Raw genomic sequence first — 18,134 nt, 5'->3', positions numbered from 1 at the left:
TGTGGGCTCTTTTCCTAAGGCAGACAGCTGCCTTCTCTCTCTATCCTCATATGGCAGAGAGAGTGAATGGGCTCTCTGGTGTCTTTTATAGGACACTAATCCTATCAGATCAGGGCCTCACCCTGTGTACTCATTTAACCTTAATTACTTCCTTACTCCAGATAGTCCTATTGAGGGTTGGGGCTTTAACATATGAATTGGGCAGGGGCACAAACATTCAGTCTATAACAGCCCAATAACTCCTCTCAGTTATTTGTAAGATCTTTCCAGTGAAGAGAGATGCCCAGTAAAAAATCAGTTGATTCTGAATTTAGTGAAGTATTTGGTCTCCTCAGTCTCACGAACAGAGGAAGGAGAATTCTCTGTCAGGCATAGTGGAAGTTAATGTCTTCTTGTTGCTTCTTGCTTTCTTCAGTAGCTTTTTCTGTTCCTGATTTTGAATGTCCTGGATTACTCGTAAGTTCTCCTGATTGACTTTATTTGCTGCATCTTTCTGTTTCTTCCTGTAATTTATTTTACTTGCTCCCTTAACTGGATTTCTTTCAAGACTCTTTATTTTTCTGTTAGTCTTCATTTATACTCATGCTTAAGAGAGTCATTCTTTCTTCAGTTGTGTTGGTAATACTAATCTTGTCATCACCTAAATTTTAGTCCCATTTAAAGAGCAGATTCATCTGATCCAGTATGGTTTTCTAGAGCTGTGCACAAAAAAAACGTGAGCACCAGGAGGTTCATTGAAGCCTATAAAGAATACATTAGAAATAGCTTAAATGCCCCTAGATGTGATTCTTTTAAAGCATCTTTTAAAAGTCAGCTGATGTCCCTAAAATATCTTCTCATAAATAAATAAAAAATAAAACCTAAAGTTTTCACATATCTTTCAAGGCCCTATGAGATCTAGTTTCTACAGCCTCTGTGACCTACGTTCTTATAACTCTGTCCCTCAGGCACTGTGCTGTGTGGGCTCACTGAACAAGCCAACCACACAAATGCTTCAGTCCTTTCACTAGCCTTTCCTTCAGCTCAGTGTTCAACGGCTGACTCGTTCAGGTCTCTCAACTTAATTGTAACCTCAGAAAGGCTGTCTCTGACTGCCCCAATAAAATACCACCCTCCGTCGTCCTATATCCCCTTACCCTTCTTTATTTTTCTTGATAGCACTTAGCATCATCCATGTACTGTTTATTTCTTCGTTGATTTCCGACCCCACACACACACACACACACAAATACTTCTATGAGAGTAAGGGTTTTTATTAAATTTATTTTTAATTTTATATCTAATACCTAGAGTAGCACTTGTCAATAGAAGGAGTTCAGTAAATTATTTTTTGAATGAATGAATGGCTAGCAGTAAGAAGTGGATGAAATGGCACATTTCATGTAATTGCCATCTAGTCATTCATGAGGTGATGATATAGGAATTGTCTCATGATACAATAAGGAGAGAAAAATATAGGAGTGTATATTGTATAGGAGTGTATGTTCCAATTTTGTTTAATTGAAAGGTAACTATTAATATAAGAAATAGACTAGTATGCTAAATGGTTAATTTTGGGTAGTAAAGTTACAGGCAACTTTTTTATTCTTTATGTAATCATCCCTTGGTAACTATGAGGGCTTGGTTCCAGGACCCTCGCAGATACCAAATTCCACAGATGTTCAAATCCCTTTTATCTAGTATTTGCATATAACCTATGCACATCCTCCTGTATACTTTAAATCATCTCTAGATTACTTATAATACCTAATACAATGTAAATGCTAAGTAAATAGTTGTTATGCTGTAATATTTAGGGAATAATGCAAAGAAAAAACGTCTACACATGTTCACTACAGCCTCAGCTCTCCCTTTTTTTTTTAATATTTTTGATTGGCTCTTGGTCAAATCCATGGATGTGGAATCCACAGATACAGAAGGCCAACTGTACTTTATTATATTTCAGTGTCTATTTTGTATTGTTTTTCTAGTAAAGAAAAAATATATATCTTACAGGAATATTTGTGCTTGGCTATCCAAGTTCTTAAATCTAAACTGAACCCCCATCATTGCTTCACGTACACATTGGTTTGGCTTTATTATCCTTCCACTTCCAAATTCTCATGCTGAACTTTCCATATATAAGAGTGTTTTTTTTTTTTTTAAGAGACAGGGTCTTGCTCTGTTGCCCAGGCTAGAGTGCAGTGGCATCATCATACACTACAGCCTTGAGCTCCTGGGCTCAAGTGATCCTCCTGCCTCAGCCTCCTGAGTTGGCTAGGACCATAGGTGTGCACTAACTTCTAAATTTTTTGTAGAGATGGGGTTTCACTGTGTTGACTAGGTGGTTCTTGAGCTCTTGGCCTCAAGTAATCCTCCCACCTTGGCTTCCCAAAGCTCTGGGAATACAGATGTGAGCCACCACACCCAGCTGGAGTGCCTTTTTTAATAGTGTGTCTCTCGGATTCCTCTCGCTGTTACTGCCTTAAGCTAAGCCCTCATTTTATGTCTCAATAACATTTGTAACCTAAAAACATCTTCCTGATTTCTGTGTTTTCTTTATCAGTGTATCTTGTTCAGTATTAGGCTAATCTTTCTAAAACGTTTTCAGTGGATCCTTGTTGGCAGTTAGCGAAAAGCCAAGCCTCTTGAACCAGTAGTCAAATCTTCTACTTACTGAACCACCTTTTCTGTTCAGTATCATCCCTTAATGTTCACCATTCTGTTAGGCTAATGTCTTTATAATCCTCTGCATAGATTAAGCTCATTTTTATTTCTTTGCATTTCTTCATTGATTTTCTTGTCGCCAGTTGCACCCCCTTCTTTAGTTCCACTCCTGTGTTTCCAGTCCTAGTTTATTTTATCTTCATGAGGCCATTTCCATTGCCATAGCACTAGGTCTGTTTCACACATTCTAGTATTCTTGCCTAGTTTTACATATCTTTTTTTCTTCTTTCTGCTTAACTGTACTGTGATTTATCTGAGAATAGGACTCCTTTCCTTTTTTCTCTTCCTCCTTTTAAATGACCCAGCGAAATCTAGGAACATAGTAGGAGCGTAATACATGTTTCAGAGGTCTGAATTCTGCCACAGAAATAAAGATGAAATGAGGGTGATGTATGTAAACATAAAGCACCATACCTGAGCTCTTGTAACTGTCCGTAGCTAGTGTTTATATCAGTTTTTTAAAATGGGAAAATGATTACATTTTATTAAAACACAAGAATTATGATGCAGGCTGAGCATCCCTAATCCAAAAATCCAAAATGCTCCAAAAGCTGAAACTTTTTGAGTGCCAACATGACACTGAAAGGTCACACTCAAAATGTTCATTGGAGCATTTCAGATTTTGGATTTTCAGATTAGGGATGCTCAACTGGTATGTGTATGCAAATATTCCAAGATCAGAAAAAATTGAAAATCCAAAACACTTCTGGTCTCCAACATTTCGGATAGGGGACACTCAACCTGTATATTCTGTTAATAAATAAAATGGTACCAAATTGCATATATACCAGTGAATAAATGTGAATTGAACACCACTTGTATTGCATTCTGGTTGTTTTGATAAAACTCTATTCTGATAATTGCTCTTTTCAATTTCCAACAGTCAGACTAATTTTTCATTTACCTTTGATATATACAGTAAGTTTCCTTTCTAAGTAGAAGTGACCAATGCTTCCCTTACATTATTTCTGTAATATAACAATACTGTAGTCCTCACATTAAATCAACACCAACAGCTATGTTAAATTTAAATTTTATATCTTCGGCTTTAACATCCTCAAGTTTGTTCAGTCCTGTCTTGTGTTCATAGACTCTAACTTACACACAATGTATGTTCATCCATATTTGGACCAACTTCAGGAGTTATGATTTTAATGATGTTTTATTTGATTAGACCCTCTCCAGGACCTAGAAAACGCCAATCTTCTCAATACAGTGACCCTAAACCACATGGTAACCGTCCAAGTACAGCTGTCAGAGTTCACCGTTCATCTGCACAGAATCTTCACAATGACAGAGGGAAAGCTGTTCGTTATCGTGAAAAGAAAGAACAGAATAAAGGAAGAGAGGAAAAGGTAAATGTTAATTGATTTTCATAAATGAAAAGCTATTTATTAACCTTAAAAATGAAGACTATACAACTTTCAATAAGTTTTAGTCATCAACTAGCTAGAGCTATAATAAAACCCTAGTTGTGGCTGGATGCGGTGGCTCATGTCTGTAATCCTAGCACTCTGGGAAGCCAAGGCCAGATGATTGCTCGAGGTCAAGAGTTGGAGACCAGCGTGAGCAACAGCGACACCCTGTCTCTATCAAAAATAGAAAAAAAATTAGCTGGGTGTGGTGGCACGCGCCTGTAGTCCCAGGCCTCTTTAAATTATTTTAAAAAATAAATTCTATCTTGCTAAGCTACCCCTTTCTTGATTCTTTGGCTAGAGAAAGCAGACTTCTGTTGGGGCTTTATTTGTCCATATTTGTGTTTCCAGGTTGCTGGATTCTTCAGCCCCAAGTCTGGATATATGGAAAAAAAAGAAACCCCAGGGAATTCACACCTTGTCTGAGTTCCTTAGCCAGTCTACTGCCTTCTCTATATCTTTCAGAGTCTTGCAGTTGTTTTTTATATAATGCCTAAGGGTTTTAGTTCTACTTAGTGGAAAGAAGTATGTCTTCTCCATCTTCCTGTAAGTGAAAGCCTGGTTGTTATTTTTAAGTAACTGTTTTAAGTGAGCAATGGATTTGTATTTATAATTTTGCTAGCTTTAAAAATAACTTTTTTAGGCCAGTCACAGTGGTTTACACCTCTAATCTTAGCACTTTGGAAGACCAAGGCGGGAGGATTGCTTGAAGCCAGGAGTTCAAGACCAACCTGAGCAACATAGCAACAGCTTGTCTCTACAAAAAATTGAAAAATTAGCCAGGCATGGTGGATTGCTCCTGCAGTCCTAGCTATTCAGGAGGCTGAGACAGGAGGATTGCTTGAGCCCAGGAGTTTTGGGTTGCAGTGAAATATGATGGTGCCACTGCATTCTAGCTGGGGTGACAGAGCGAGACTCTATCTCAAAACAAAAACAAAAACAGAACAAAAAAACACCTGGTCTTGGCCGGGAGTGGTGGCTCACGCCTGTAATCCTAGCACTCTGGGAGGCTGAGGCGGGAGGATCCCTCGAGGTCAGGAGTTCGAGACCAGCCTGAGCAAGAGCAAGACCCCCCCCCCCCCGTCTCTACTAAAAATAGAAAGAAATTATTTGGACAGTTAAAAAATATATAGAGAGAAAAAATTAGCCGGGCGTGGTGGCGCATGCCTGTAGTCCCAGCTACTCGGGAGGCTGAGGCAGCAGGATTGCTTGAGCCCAGGAGTTTGAGGTTACTGTGAGCTAGGCTGATGCCACTGCACTCTAGCCCGGGCAACAGAGCGAGACTCTGTCTCAAAAAAAACAAAAAAACACCTGGTCTTAAACCCAGGGACTTATCTCCTGGTTAATTGGTCCATCTGTGCAACTTTGTTTTGAGCATCAGAAAAGGAGTGTAGGTTCTTTTTAACCCCTTAACTATTTTTTATACCTCCTATTAGTTAGTATTTTCACTTAGAGGAAATTATTGAATAGATGTGTACATAAAAGAAATTGTACTAGTTCAACTAATTAAATAAAACCCCATTAAGTATGTCAACATTTGAAATTCCATACCTCCCTTTGGCTGATCCATTATAGCACTGTTTCTCCTTTTGTCCTAGCTTAAATTTGTTTTGCTTTGTCTGCAAACATTCCCTCAGCACTGTGTTCTATGGGAGAAAAGAAAGAGAACTATTAATAGAAAGTGCCTTTTATTTGTGTCTTCCTGAGCTTACATTATATGTTCCTGATAGTCAGGGACAGTGTCTTCTTTCTATTCCCCATAACTGCTAGCTAGCACAGAATAGATACTTGTTAAATATCTGTAAATGAGTAACAACTTTGTAAATACTTGGAAGAAACGATTACCTTCTCCTCTGTTAAGTGTTACATAGTACCTTCCCTGAATCTTTTGTTAGTGTTGGAGGCTGAATGTGGAAATCATGACACAGATGCTAAGACTTTGAATATCACAAATAATGGTAAGTCTAGACATTAACAATGGCATTAGCACCAATTCACAAAGGAATCATGTGCAACAAAAATGTTATGGGGATTGGGTAACAATTCTAGTACATGACAGAGTAAATGATTATATATCCTAATGCACAGCTTCATAAATTTTCTTTGCTCATAAAATCCATAAAAATCTCAGTAATTTTTATACAGCACCTCTAGGCCAAAAAGAATACCCATCCATTTATGAAGAAGTTAGGTTCAAACAACTTGTTTATGTCCTGACAGCCTAACACCTGCTGGGCACTGCAGTTTCTCAAACCTTGTAGTTGGAATGGACGTTCCACCCTGATTCCTCTTCCACATTGATTTTCTCACTATGTCTTTTATCATAGCAACTTCCAAAAACCCGGTTTCACAAAAATATGACATTATTTAAAAGGAATATAGCAGTAGGAATTGTGAACTACCTTGAGCTGGTAGTTCACACAGTGTTCAACAGATATCACCATGTTTCCCTCAAACATTTAAATGATCCTGCAGTGCCTTGCGAGGTTTGCCGTCATGCCCTGGGTACCTCGGTATACAGTTTGGGAACCATGGCCCTAATGACTGTCATCACAGAGAATGAGAGGAATCTCACCTAAGAACTGAGATGTCTCTTTTGGAGGGTGGAGGCAATAGTGAAAAAGGATGTTGTTAGGAGCATTGTTGAGGACTAAGTAGGTAGTTAAAGATTGAGCCATATAGTCTTGGCTAAATAAGCCATTGGTCTTTAATCTTATCTCCTCTAAAGCATTGAGATAAATGTCATACATGTCTAACATTGAACTAGTGACCATAGTTAATCTCAGTATTAATTTTTTTGATGCTAGCCAGTTCATTTACTTAGTCATTTTTGTTATTTTTGTTTCATAACTTTTGCCACACTCTTTTCTATAAAAATAAAAACTGAGTGTGAAACTGATATTGATATAGAAGAGTGACTTAGAGACTTTGATTTTATCCTTGTTGCTTGGACTAGTGTATTAGCTTTTTAAATAATATCAGTTGAGTCCAATCTTTGTTTTGTTTTGTTGTTTGAGACAAAATCTCACTGTGTCACTGTGGGTAGAGGTCAGTGGTGTCACCGTAGCTCACTTCAACCTCAAACTCCTGGGCTCAAGCGATCCTCTTCATTCAGCCTCCTGAGTTTCTGGGACTACAGGCACATACCACAATGCCCTGTTAATTTTTCTATTTTAAGTAAAGGCGGGGGTCTTGCTCTTGCTCAGGCTGGTCTCGAACTCCTTAGCTCAATCAGTACTCCTGCATCAGCCTCCCAGTACTAGGATTATAGGTGTGAGCCACCTCACCCAGCCCAATCTTTGTTTCTTACTCACAGAAACAAAATACAGTTTTTGAATCAATCAAAAGCTCTTGTTTTTTTCTCCCAATGTAGAATAAATCACCTGCTGCAGTTACAGAGCCAGAGACAAATAAATTTGATAGTACCGGATATGATAAGGACCTAGTAGAAGCTTTGGAAAGAGATATAATTTCCCAGAATCCCAATGTTCGATGGTAAGTCATATCACAACAAAATAATTGGTGCTAATGATACTTTTTGGAAGAGAAAATGGAACAAATGTGTGTATGCACTGAAGATCAGTCCTTGGGGAAAAACCAGAGTATATACAACATGAGCATGACACATCATGAAAAACTTTTCTTTGTTCAGGCTGTACCTTTTTTTTGTCTGAGATTATTTTAATTAATAAAAATTTATATACAAAATGGGAATAAGATCACAGAAATGTCATCATTTGGGGGCATCCTGTTATGGTGAAAAGGCAGTGATCTTTATGTATATTTGTTGCTTATTATCTATAGCATCCTATAAATGTTGCTTCTGTTTTCTATTAGAGCAGTGGTCCTCAACTTTATTAATGTTATTATACATCTAGTCAAAGATCTGTAACCTATCACAATGAATTGTGAAAGCCCACTTTCCCACAAAGTTAGGAATATTCTGTTATATATTTTCTGTTAAAACCTTAATGTTTATTAGGTGTAGTTTTGAGTGACATTACAAATTTTGGGGGATATTTGATATTTATACAATGAAAATACATTTTCTTAACAAAAATTGCTGTGTGTAGCAGTAGTAGTAATAGGTGTTCCAGTGGTTGTGGGCGACTCCATAGCAATCTCTGTTTTACTGTTTAACCTTGGTGTCTACCTCTTAATAGAACTGGAGGCAAAGTAACAGTATTGCAGCCTTTCTGTTCTTTGTGCCCTTTTTTAGTTTTTATGCCTTTTTTTCCCCCCAATGGGCTCTTTGTTTCTAAATCATGGACATTACAGACGTAGCCTCATAAGAGCAGAAATTTAAAATGAGATGGCATGATAACACTTAAGAATGGACCTGCGGTCCTATATTCTCATGAGCCAATCTGAAAACCATTACTGCCAAAAACTGAAAACAATATGGTGTTCTTTTTATATCCTGGTTGACATGGTAGGCCTCATCACAGTGTGTTAGCTCACTGGTGCCCAGAGAGAGGCTTAGCATTCTGTCAGCGGGGTAAAATCTTATGCTTCCAGTGGTTCTCAAGAATGACTGCATAGAGTTCAATATATAATCTAAGGAGCTGTTGATAAAATATCTTCTCTTTCAGGGATGATATCGCTGATTTAGTAGAAGCGAAAAAGTTGCTTAAGGAAGCTGTGGTGTTACCAATGTGGATGCCCGAATTCTTTAAGGGCATTAGGAGACCATGGAAAGTAAGTTTATTACCAGGACGGCATTGGCAAAGTGAATGGCAGCGTGTTGCTATAGAGAGCCAATATTTATCTATGTTAGGAAAAGTGGAGAGAGAAAGTGGAGTAAGGAAATTTTTAAATTAAAAAATATATGTTGTGCTATTCAGAATTTTGTTTAAACTAAAAGCTATTGTAAAGTTTCCAAATAAGAAATAGGTATCATGTGATCTTTGGAAAATTGAATTCATAGCAGTTAGAATTGAGAATCTATCTTATTTAGAATTAGCTTGTATTTGTAAATATGACCTAGCCAGCTAATGCAAAAATACTCCATTTTATGTGTCATGCTGCATAACTTGTAACCTATATTTTGGGGGTTGTTCTTAAGAAATAATTGAGAAATATCTGCATCTGGTGAGTACTTTGTAAAGTCATGGGCTGATCTAAAAAGAGACTGTCAATAAAACTTCCTTGGATTTGGAAAATGTGTTAATGGGTAACTGCATATATTACTAGTTTTAAAACTCCTTTAAATGTTAAGTGATAAGATACAGAATTATAGACATACTTTGAGTAAACTATGTAAAAACAAAACAAAACAAAAAACCTAATTGGTCTGAGTAAAAGGACTAGCAGGAAATACATCCAGATGCTAATGGTACTTCTGTTAGGGTATTGATATTATAAACTACTTTTTCTATCTTTGAGTTCCAAATTTTTAATAATGTAGTTATCTTCCTTTTGTAATGGACAGAGTAAATTTGTGACAAAGTATCCTTTTGCTTATCTTTTATTTGTCTTAATATTATATATAAATTGGTTAAAGTTTTATACTTAGTAATGAAATTCTTATGAGTTAGAACAAGGCAGATAAATCCTTTCCTTAGGCTATTAATCTCTCAACAGGGAGTGTTGATGGTTGGCCCACCTGGCACGGGAAAGACCCTCCTTGCTAAAGCAGTGGCTACAGAATGCAAGACAACATTCTTCAATGTCTCTTCATCAACTCTGACCTCCAAATACAGAGGAGAGTCTGAGAAGCTTGTTCGTCTTCTGTTTGAAATGGTGAATGTTTGAGACAGCTCTAATGATTCTTTACCTCTGTAAAGAGAGACAGTGAGTTGTAGCTCTCTCCAGTATATAGAACAGCTAGGCAGGATGACATTCTGCCCAGAGTATGATTCCTGCATCCTGGAAGCTAGTATCCTTTAACTTGAGTTTCTCTTTGTCTGCTTTGCTCTAGAGGTGGATCCATATCTGCTAGTGGATGAGTGTGCTCACATTATGGGACCTGCATTACTAATGTGCTATAGGGATCTGAAATTATGATGTTTTTTAAATCAATAGGCTTAGTTATAATATGGTAAATGCAGTATTTATCAACAGTGCCAAAAGGTGAGAATCTTAGGTAGTTCTGGAACTTAAGTCACCTCCAGTCTATTAACTACACCAAATACCTTCAGTTTAAGGATCTGATCTTTGGATTAAGTTCTTTGCTTCTTACTTTGAGTTTCCTTTTCTTTCTTCCACGTGTACAAGTCTTAGTACCAGTAGAAGAAATGCAATTCAACAAGTTCTGGTAGAGTGTTTAATTGAATTCAACAGCCTATTAAACTTCAGACTTTGTTAAGCTTCACTGATTACATCAGTCTTGCCTCTAAGGAACAGTGAAGGACAGTATTATGCCATTAAAACATATTAGAAAATGTCTAATGTGTTAGGACAGAGTTATGCCATTATGTAGATAGCGACAAAGACATGAATTCTTGATCATAATGGACAAAAGCCATCATATCAGATCTTTCATATCAGATCAAAATAAAACAAGAAATCTAAAACTTTCACAATTTCAGGTTATCCTTTTTTTTTTTTTTTTGAGACAGAGTCTCGCTCTGTTGCCTGGGCTAGAGTGCAGGTTATCCATTTTTTGAAAAGGCTTTTTTCTGTTTCAGTTCCTATGTTCTTTCTCCTTCAACTATGACAATTCATTTGCCATAAGGCAGAGTTTAAAAGGTTCTTAATGGCTTATTCATAGTCCATAGCACAATAGGAATCTAATGGAGAACCTCTTAGATCATTTCGCTGCCCTTTTTTTTTGAAATAGGGTTGCCCTCTGTCACCTGGGCTAGAGTGCAGTGACATCATCATACTCACTGCAACCTCAAATTTGTAGGCTCAAGTGATTCTCCTGCCTTAGCCTCCCTCCCAAGTAGCTGGGACTACATGCGCATGTCACCAGGCTTGGCCAATTTTTCTATCTCTTTTGTACAGATGGGGTCTTCCTCTTGCTCAGGCTAGTCTCAAACTCCTGGCTCCAAGCAATCCTCCTGCCTTGGCCTCCCAAAGCATGAGGATAACAGGCAAGAGCCACTGTGCCTGGTCAGATCATTTTGAAAAAGTAGTTTGCCCATTGCTTGAGAAGAAACAAAAGTAAATTGCCAATATTCCAGAATAAATAGGCCTTTATTTTTTTGAGACATGATTTCACTCTGTTGCCCAAGGAATACATTAGTGTGATCATAGCTCACTGCAACCCCAACTCTTGGGCCCAAATGATCCTCCTGCCTCAGCCTCCTGAATAGCTGGGACTACAAGTGCATGCCATGTCTGGTTGTCTGGTTAGTTTGTGTTTTTGTTTGTTTGTTTGTTTTTATAGAGACAAGGTCTCATTTTGTTGCCTAGGCTGGTCTTGAACTCCTGGGTCGAGTGATCCTCCTCCAGCCTTAGCCACTCAAAATGCTGGGATTACAGGCATGAGCCACCAGGCCATAATTAGGCCTTTTTTTTTTTAAAAAAAGTAAGCTAAATAGAATAAATGGTAAATGTAGAGTCTTTAGAGTCAGGTGGCCTGGGTTCAAATCCACTTCAGTCGCTTTCTTGGTTGCTTAACTGTGGGCAAATTCCTCTCCTTTTTTGATTCTCAGTTGCTTTATCTATAAAGAAGAGAACAATAATATAGAATGCACCCCTGTAACGTTAGGAGAGTGAGAGGAGCTAATACATGTAAATGCTTAATATACAGCCTAACTCATAAGGGCTCAATAAATATTTGCTGTTATTGTTTAAGAATTATTTGGTGTATTTCCTAATGTAAGAATTTTTTCTTTTTTTTTGAGACAGAGTCTCACCTGTCACTCTGGGTAGAGTGCAGTGGCATCAGCCTAGCTCACAACAACCTCAAACTCCTGGGCTCAAGTGATCCTCCTCCCTCATCCTCCCAAGTAGCTGGGACTACAGGCATACCCCACCACACCTGGCGAATTTTTTCTGTTTTTAGTAGAGATGGGGTCTCGTTCTTGCTCAGACTGGTTTCGAGCTCCTGTGCTCAAGCAGTCTTCCCGCCTCAGTCTCCCAGAGTGCTAGGATTATAGGCATAAGTCACTGCACCTGGCCCAAGAAGTTTGTTGTTAATCATTTTTTAAACCAAATATTCAATATAGAATCACTCCATAAGAAAGTTTAAGCCCAAAATGATGATCAAGATTTCTAGAAAATAGAATTTGGATGAATAAACAGCATTTTAAAGATTTTTCTAAAAATAAAAGTCCATAATGGCAAATGAACATTACACACTTAAACATGCAATTTTACTGGGTCTGTCAATTCTTTGAATTATTATAATCTAGTATTCTCTAAGAGGTTGGAAACACCCTGCCTCCTAAGTATGGATTTAGTCTTAGTCTGTTCACTTGGAAAATCCAAATTTTTAAATCCTACTTCTTTTCTGATTGAAAATTTGAATTCTAAGCCATCTGTTTCCTCCAGAGGGATAGTTTCATTTTTCATAAAGAGTCATTACTTAGGTTTTAGGTACTATGTGTAAAAATTTTTGTACTTGTTTTTCAAGAAATGGAAGGGAAAGAATGAACTTATCATCATTAAAGCATCCAAGAAAATTTGCAATCGAAATTTTAGGTAGGAACCATCTACCAGCAGTCCCTACACATCAACAAAAATTAAAATATCAATCTGTTGCCATATCAAGCGAAAACAACTAGACTGATTCTTCCCAAATACTGAGGTGTATAGAATGGTCGGGCTTCTATATGACACGTGCAAAATTGACTTTTGGTTGGCCAGGAAGGTACTGTATAGAGAGGTCTGTAGTAGATACCAATTGATTCTGCCTGCACAGCCCTAAGAAAGGCCTTTTTTTTCATTTGCAAATCATTCTTCTTTCATTCTTACTCCACTACTTCAAAAGAGGCCAACTCTACTTGGAGCTCCAAGGATATTATTTAGGCCTGGCCAATAAGATCACTCCAATTCTTTGACCAAAATGACGAGTTCAGGTATGAGCACATGACTCAAAACTGGCCAAATATTAATCTTTGGACTTTCACTGGCACAACAGCAATATGAAGGCTAATTTCTCTGGGATTACCATAAGGATAATAATAAAAATAAGGATTGAAAGCCAGGCATGGTGGTGTGTACCTGTAGTTCCAGCTACTCAGGAGGCAGAGGTGGGAGGATCTCTTGAGGCTAGGAGTTTGAGGCTGTAGTACACTATGATCATGCCTTGGAATAGCTACTGCACCCCAGCCTTGGCAACTTAGTGAGACCTTGTCTTTAAAACAAACAAACAAAACAAAAAAATCTGCTGTACAGGCCTACAATCAAAGCCAACCCAGAGGAAAAGAGAGCCAAAAGTCAGAGACACAGATTCTGGAGGACATCTGAATTGCTGGATCCTGCTAGGCCTAAAAACCTAACAAGTAACTTGTAAAATTCCCAGTTAATTCTAAAGTAAAAAAATAAACTCACTCTGGAAGGCCGAGGTGGAAGGATCGCTTGAGCTCAGGAGTTCAAGACTAGCCTGAGCAAGAACGAGACCCCATCTACTAAAAATAGAAAAAAAATTACCTGAGCAACTAAAAATAGAAAAAACTAGCTGGCCATGGTGGTGCATGCCTGTAATCCCAGCTACTCAGGAGGCTGAGACAGGAGGATTGCTTGAGCCCAGGAGTTTGAGGTTGCAGTGAGCTAGGCTGACACCATGGTGCTGTAGTCCAAGCAACAGAGTGAGACTCTTATCTCAAAAAATAAAAATAAATAAATTAACTAACTTGTTTAGTTACTGTAACAAATTGCTTCCTAAATCTCAAGAGAAGGGTGATACTGTTCAGTCTTAGCTACTTACTAGATTAATACTTGACTAAGACCTGTTATTTAATGGATCAAATTAATCTTCCCCGTTACTTTGTGGAAGAAATGCATTTACGGTGGAAAAATAAACTTGGAGGATATTATTCAGCCCTAAAAAGGAATGAAGTACTGTACATGCTGTAATATAGCTGAGGCTTGAAAAGATGCTAAACAAAAGAAGCCAGACACAAAACGCCATATATTATATGGTTCCATTTATATGAATTGTTGAGAACAGGCAAATTCATAAAGACATAAAGTAGATCGGTGGTTACCAAGAACCAGAGGGCAGTGCAGTATTGATTATCTTTTGGGGTGATGAAAATGTTCTGCAGTTAGATAATGGTGATGGTTACACAACACTGTGAATATACTAACACTGATTTGTATACTTTAAAATGGTGAATTTTATGTTATGTGAATTTTGTCTCAGTTTTAAAAAACTTGGGATATGTAAATAGACTCTTCTAATTGACTACTTAAGAATATTAAAATGTACCTGTTATTAGTCAAACGAAAAATATGGCAATTTAATTAGAATTTCTTGGAGGGAATCTATGTGATTCTATTTAAGGTAATCGTTCTTTTTAACCCAATTTTTTTCTAGAACTTCAGAACATTATCTGTTTACCCACCCAATAAATGTTTACCCACCATAGTTATTTATATCATAGTAGTATGCAGGATAATCCTGTATTTATATCACCCAGATAAATATATATAGCCAGTAATATTATTGAATGGAACAAAAGAATTGTGATATAAGTACGTAAGTCTGCATTAGAAGCTATATTTTAGCTGTTCTAATTCTATCCTCTCCCCCCAAATATTAGGGTAAAAGGGAGAGATGAGCAGTGTGTGTCAGCCTCCTCAGCTGTTTTCTAATTGCTAACCTGTAGATTGTTTTAAAATGAAATAAAAACTCCATGTTGCATGATTTCTTCCTTTAGGCTCGGTTTTATTCTCCAGCCACCATATTTATTGATGAGATAGATTCCATTTGCAGTCGCAGAGGGACTTCTGAAGAACACGAAGCAAGCAGAAGGGTGAAAGCAGAGCTGCTGGTTCAAATGGATGGTACGTACCTGAATACACACAAACTGACTTGGGGGGGGAGGGTGCTAGGTGTCTCCAGCTCCATGGGTTGAGCTCCACCCATAGTGCTAACCCATGGCTTTTAATAGGTGTTCGTAACTCCAGGTAGACTAGAGGGGCTGGCAAGTAGTTCCTGAGATTGACAGCAATAAATTCAGTACACTGACAGTGGTGGCGTGTCAGAAATAACATCCACAGGACATCCTTTGGCACATACACTGACCTCTCATTTTTAGCCATGAAATTGAAATAGAAATAAATACGCATAAATTGGACTTAGAGGTTATGTATGCTTTTGAAAAAAATTTTAAATTGGTATGTAGTTGAGCTGAACTGGTGTTTTGATTAAATCTATTTTGAGTCATAATTTTGCATACTACAAAAGTCATTTTCTTTGGATTACAAATTCACATATGTACCAGTTAGCTGTCTAAGTCTTAAGGCAGCTCGAAGACTATACTACCTTGTATTGTTGTGCTAAATATTTGGTGATCTTTAAATGACTGAGCTTTATTTGGTACAATCCAACTTAATATTTTTTTGTCTTCTCCTCCTTACCCCCTGACTTTAGGTGTTGGAGGTGCTTCTGAAAATGATGACCCTTCCAAAATGGTTATGGTTCTGGCAGCTACTAATTTTCCCTGGGATATAGATGAGGCTTTAAGACGACGTCTTGAGAAACGAATCTATATTCCTTTACCATCAGGTATCTTCATTTAAATCTTGTCAGAAAGCTCCTGTTAACTTTTAGGTAGTTTTGTTTAGAGAATTTAAAATTTGGTATTAACTTTCCTTAAGGGGATAAATGTAGAGTGTTTTCCCTTTTGTTAGTAGTTTGGCTGTATACCTTGATACTAAGAAATTAAAAATTCAGTGAGATGTATGGCTCTAGAAATGTTAAGCAAATGAGCTCTAAGAATTGGAAAACTCCTCACACAAAGTAGATTTGAGAAAAATAATACACTATATTTATATTGAAGGCTTACATTTTTAACTTTGTTTCTATCATTAGCAAAAGGCAGGGAGGAGCTATTACGAATAAGTCTACGTGAGCTGGAATTGGCTGATGATGTTGACCTTGCAAATATAGCAGAAAACATGGAAGGTTATTCAGGTGCAGACATTACCAACGTGTGCAGGTATGAATTATTTTGGAAACATATGTTTTTGTGGGTGTAAACTTCTAACATGAAGTTTTTATGTTGAATTAAGATAGATGAATAAAGATTGACCCTATAGTCAGAGTCACAAGTTTTGGGTTTAGTTTAGTATTAGCAGCTCCTGGTAAGATATTTGGGTATCTTTCATGTCAGTGAAGAGTCGACAGTTCATTTGAAAGCTACAACTTCAAGAAGCTATGCTAGAATAATTTGTGCAAAATAGAAAGTAATTAATTGTCTTGGATTTAAAAAATTGGTGTATTCCTTCACCTGTGAAATAGGAAATGATTGTGAAATATAATGACCTGGCACACCCACCAAGTACAGTCTCATTTTCAGTGAATATATCCTAAATGTGATGGGAATAGCAGTTGAAAGAAAGACCTTCTGTAATCCAGCTGATTTAAGTAGGTTTTGTCCTAATCTGTTAGCTCAGATGCTTATTAACCAGGAGCTTGACTTTACTAGTTTCCTCATCTCTAAAGTGAGTATACCACACAGGGTTATGAGGATTAGAGATAGCACGTGTATACACAAAGCAGGTGTCCTGCTATCCCTTTGCATAAATGGTGGCTGCTTTTAAAGATGCAACTTGGTGAAAAGCAAGAGCAACATGAATCTGAAGTTTCTCTCTTTTTTTTTTTTTTTGTAAAGCACATAGCGGGGAGGGGAAAAGGAGAAACCACTTGATCATCTGGCTTTTATGCTACATAGAGAAAATATTTAATTTTCTGGTTAACAGGTTCTCTTCTGTCTGATGTGATGTTTATTATTCCTTATTTTGTTGAATACTTACAATGAAATTCACTTGCTAACTTCTTTATTGTACTCTTTTTCTGGGCTTTTATATTCAGTATTAATTATTTAAATTGATGAGCATCTTTATTTTCAACATGGAGGATTTAACTGCTAAAAACCACAACAGGGCTTGTATTCCAATGAGATTCTATACAGTACTACATATGTGTATGTGTAAGATCATAATTAGAGAATGGTACAACAGATGCATTGAAAATTTCTTTTCACACTTTTTTTTTTCCCTGAAAATCTCACAGGTTTTAATTCAACCAAAATAACACTTTGTGGTTTTTTTTTTAAACTTAAAACAGGGATGCATCCTTGATGGCAATGAGAAGGCGTATTGAAGGTTTGACCCCAGAAGAAATCCGAAATCTCTCAAAAGAAGAAATGCACATGCCTACAACAATGGAGGATTTTGAAATGGCTTTAAAAAAGGTTTCTAAGTCAGTATCTGCTGCAGACATTGAAAGATATGAGAAATGGATATTTGAGTTTGGATCATGCTAAATTCTCACATATGAGAAATCTGCCTTAAGTATTTGAAATAATAATTAAATGGAGTAATTCATTGCACTGAGTGCTATATTTTTTTAAGCTTTCATAATGGTAAGATTTTTTAAAAACCTTTATGATTCTGAATAAAGGCAATATTTTTAAGCTGAAAATTTGTTTTACTTAACATTACCAGATTTCTATTTCACTGATCACAAATGCTAACAAACACAAATGTTACTTAGCTTGGAAAGCTGTCTTTGTTTTTCTTTTCTTTTTCTTTTTCTAGACTATGTTTTTTCCAACTGAATTAGCCATTCATACTGGGTTACTGAATAGCCAACAGACCACAAGGAAGACATCACTCTTGGCTCCTGTTTAAAACCAACAGCTACAATAGCAAACGACCAGTGTTGATTCAGGGCCTAGGAAAGCTGCATTAAATGCACTTCTAAGTATAGCATGTTCTCTCCCACTGTCTGCTATTCTTACTCATAGGAAGGAGAATAAGATTGGCCCTCGTTCCTCAGGTGCCAGTGGATAACTTAAAATCCCAAAACATTTTTACACAAGTAGCTAATTAAAGCATGAGCCAGGCCCAATGTGCCTTCTTTCCCACCAGCTGTTACAGTAGCTTCCC

At 37.2% G+C, this 18,134-nt stretch overlaps 1 protein-coding gene and 1 non-coding gene across 2 annotated transcripts in view; one reads left to right on the top strand and one right to left on the bottom strand.

Annotated features, from left to right (window-relative positions):
- The window catches only part of KATNA1 (katanin catalytic subunit A1), a 30,907-nt gene extending 13,240 nt beyond the window's left edge, over nucleotides 1-17,667 (top strand). The window contains exons 4-11 of the mRNA XM_045544557.1: nucleotides 3,881-4,061; nucleotides 7,495-7,616; nucleotides 8,714-8,819; nucleotides 9,705-9,863; nucleotides 14,897-15,023; nucleotides 15,613-15,747; nucleotides 16,054-16,180; nucleotides 17,311-17,667. Of these exons, the coding sequence (XP_045400513.1) occupies nucleotides 3,881-4,061; nucleotides 7,495-7,616; nucleotides 8,714-8,819; nucleotides 9,705-9,863; nucleotides 14,897-15,023; nucleotides 15,613-15,747; nucleotides 16,054-16,180; nucleotides 17,311-17,509 (1,156 nt within the window). The 3' untranslated portion in view covers nucleotides 17,510-17,667. The remainder of the gene's footprint in view (nucleotides 1-3,880; nucleotides 4,062-7,494; nucleotides 7,617-8,713; nucleotides 8,820-9,704; nucleotides 9,864-14,896; nucleotides 15,024-15,612; nucleotides 15,748-16,053; nucleotides 16,181-17,310) is intronic.
- A 117-nt stretch (nucleotides 17,668-17,784) lies between these two features.
- On the bottom strand, nucleotides 17,785-17,922 carry LOC123633766. Its single transcript, XR_006733772.1, has one exon. It is a non-coding gene; the product is annotated as a small nucleolar RNA SNORA2/SNORA34 family (small nucleolar RNA).
- Between the last annotated feature and the right edge of the window lie 212 nt (nucleotides 17,923-18,134).

Source organism: Lemur catta, chromosome 2 (genome assembly GCF_020740605.2).
Source record: "Lemur catta isolate mLemCat1 chromosome 2, mLemCat1.pri, whole genome shotgun sequence".
Classification (NCBI taxonomy): Eukaryota; Metazoa; Chordata; class Mammalia; order Primates; family Lemuridae; genus Lemur; species Lemur catta.
Note: the sequence above shows the minus strand (reverse complement) of the source record. Positions and strands in the feature narration are given on the sequence as shown.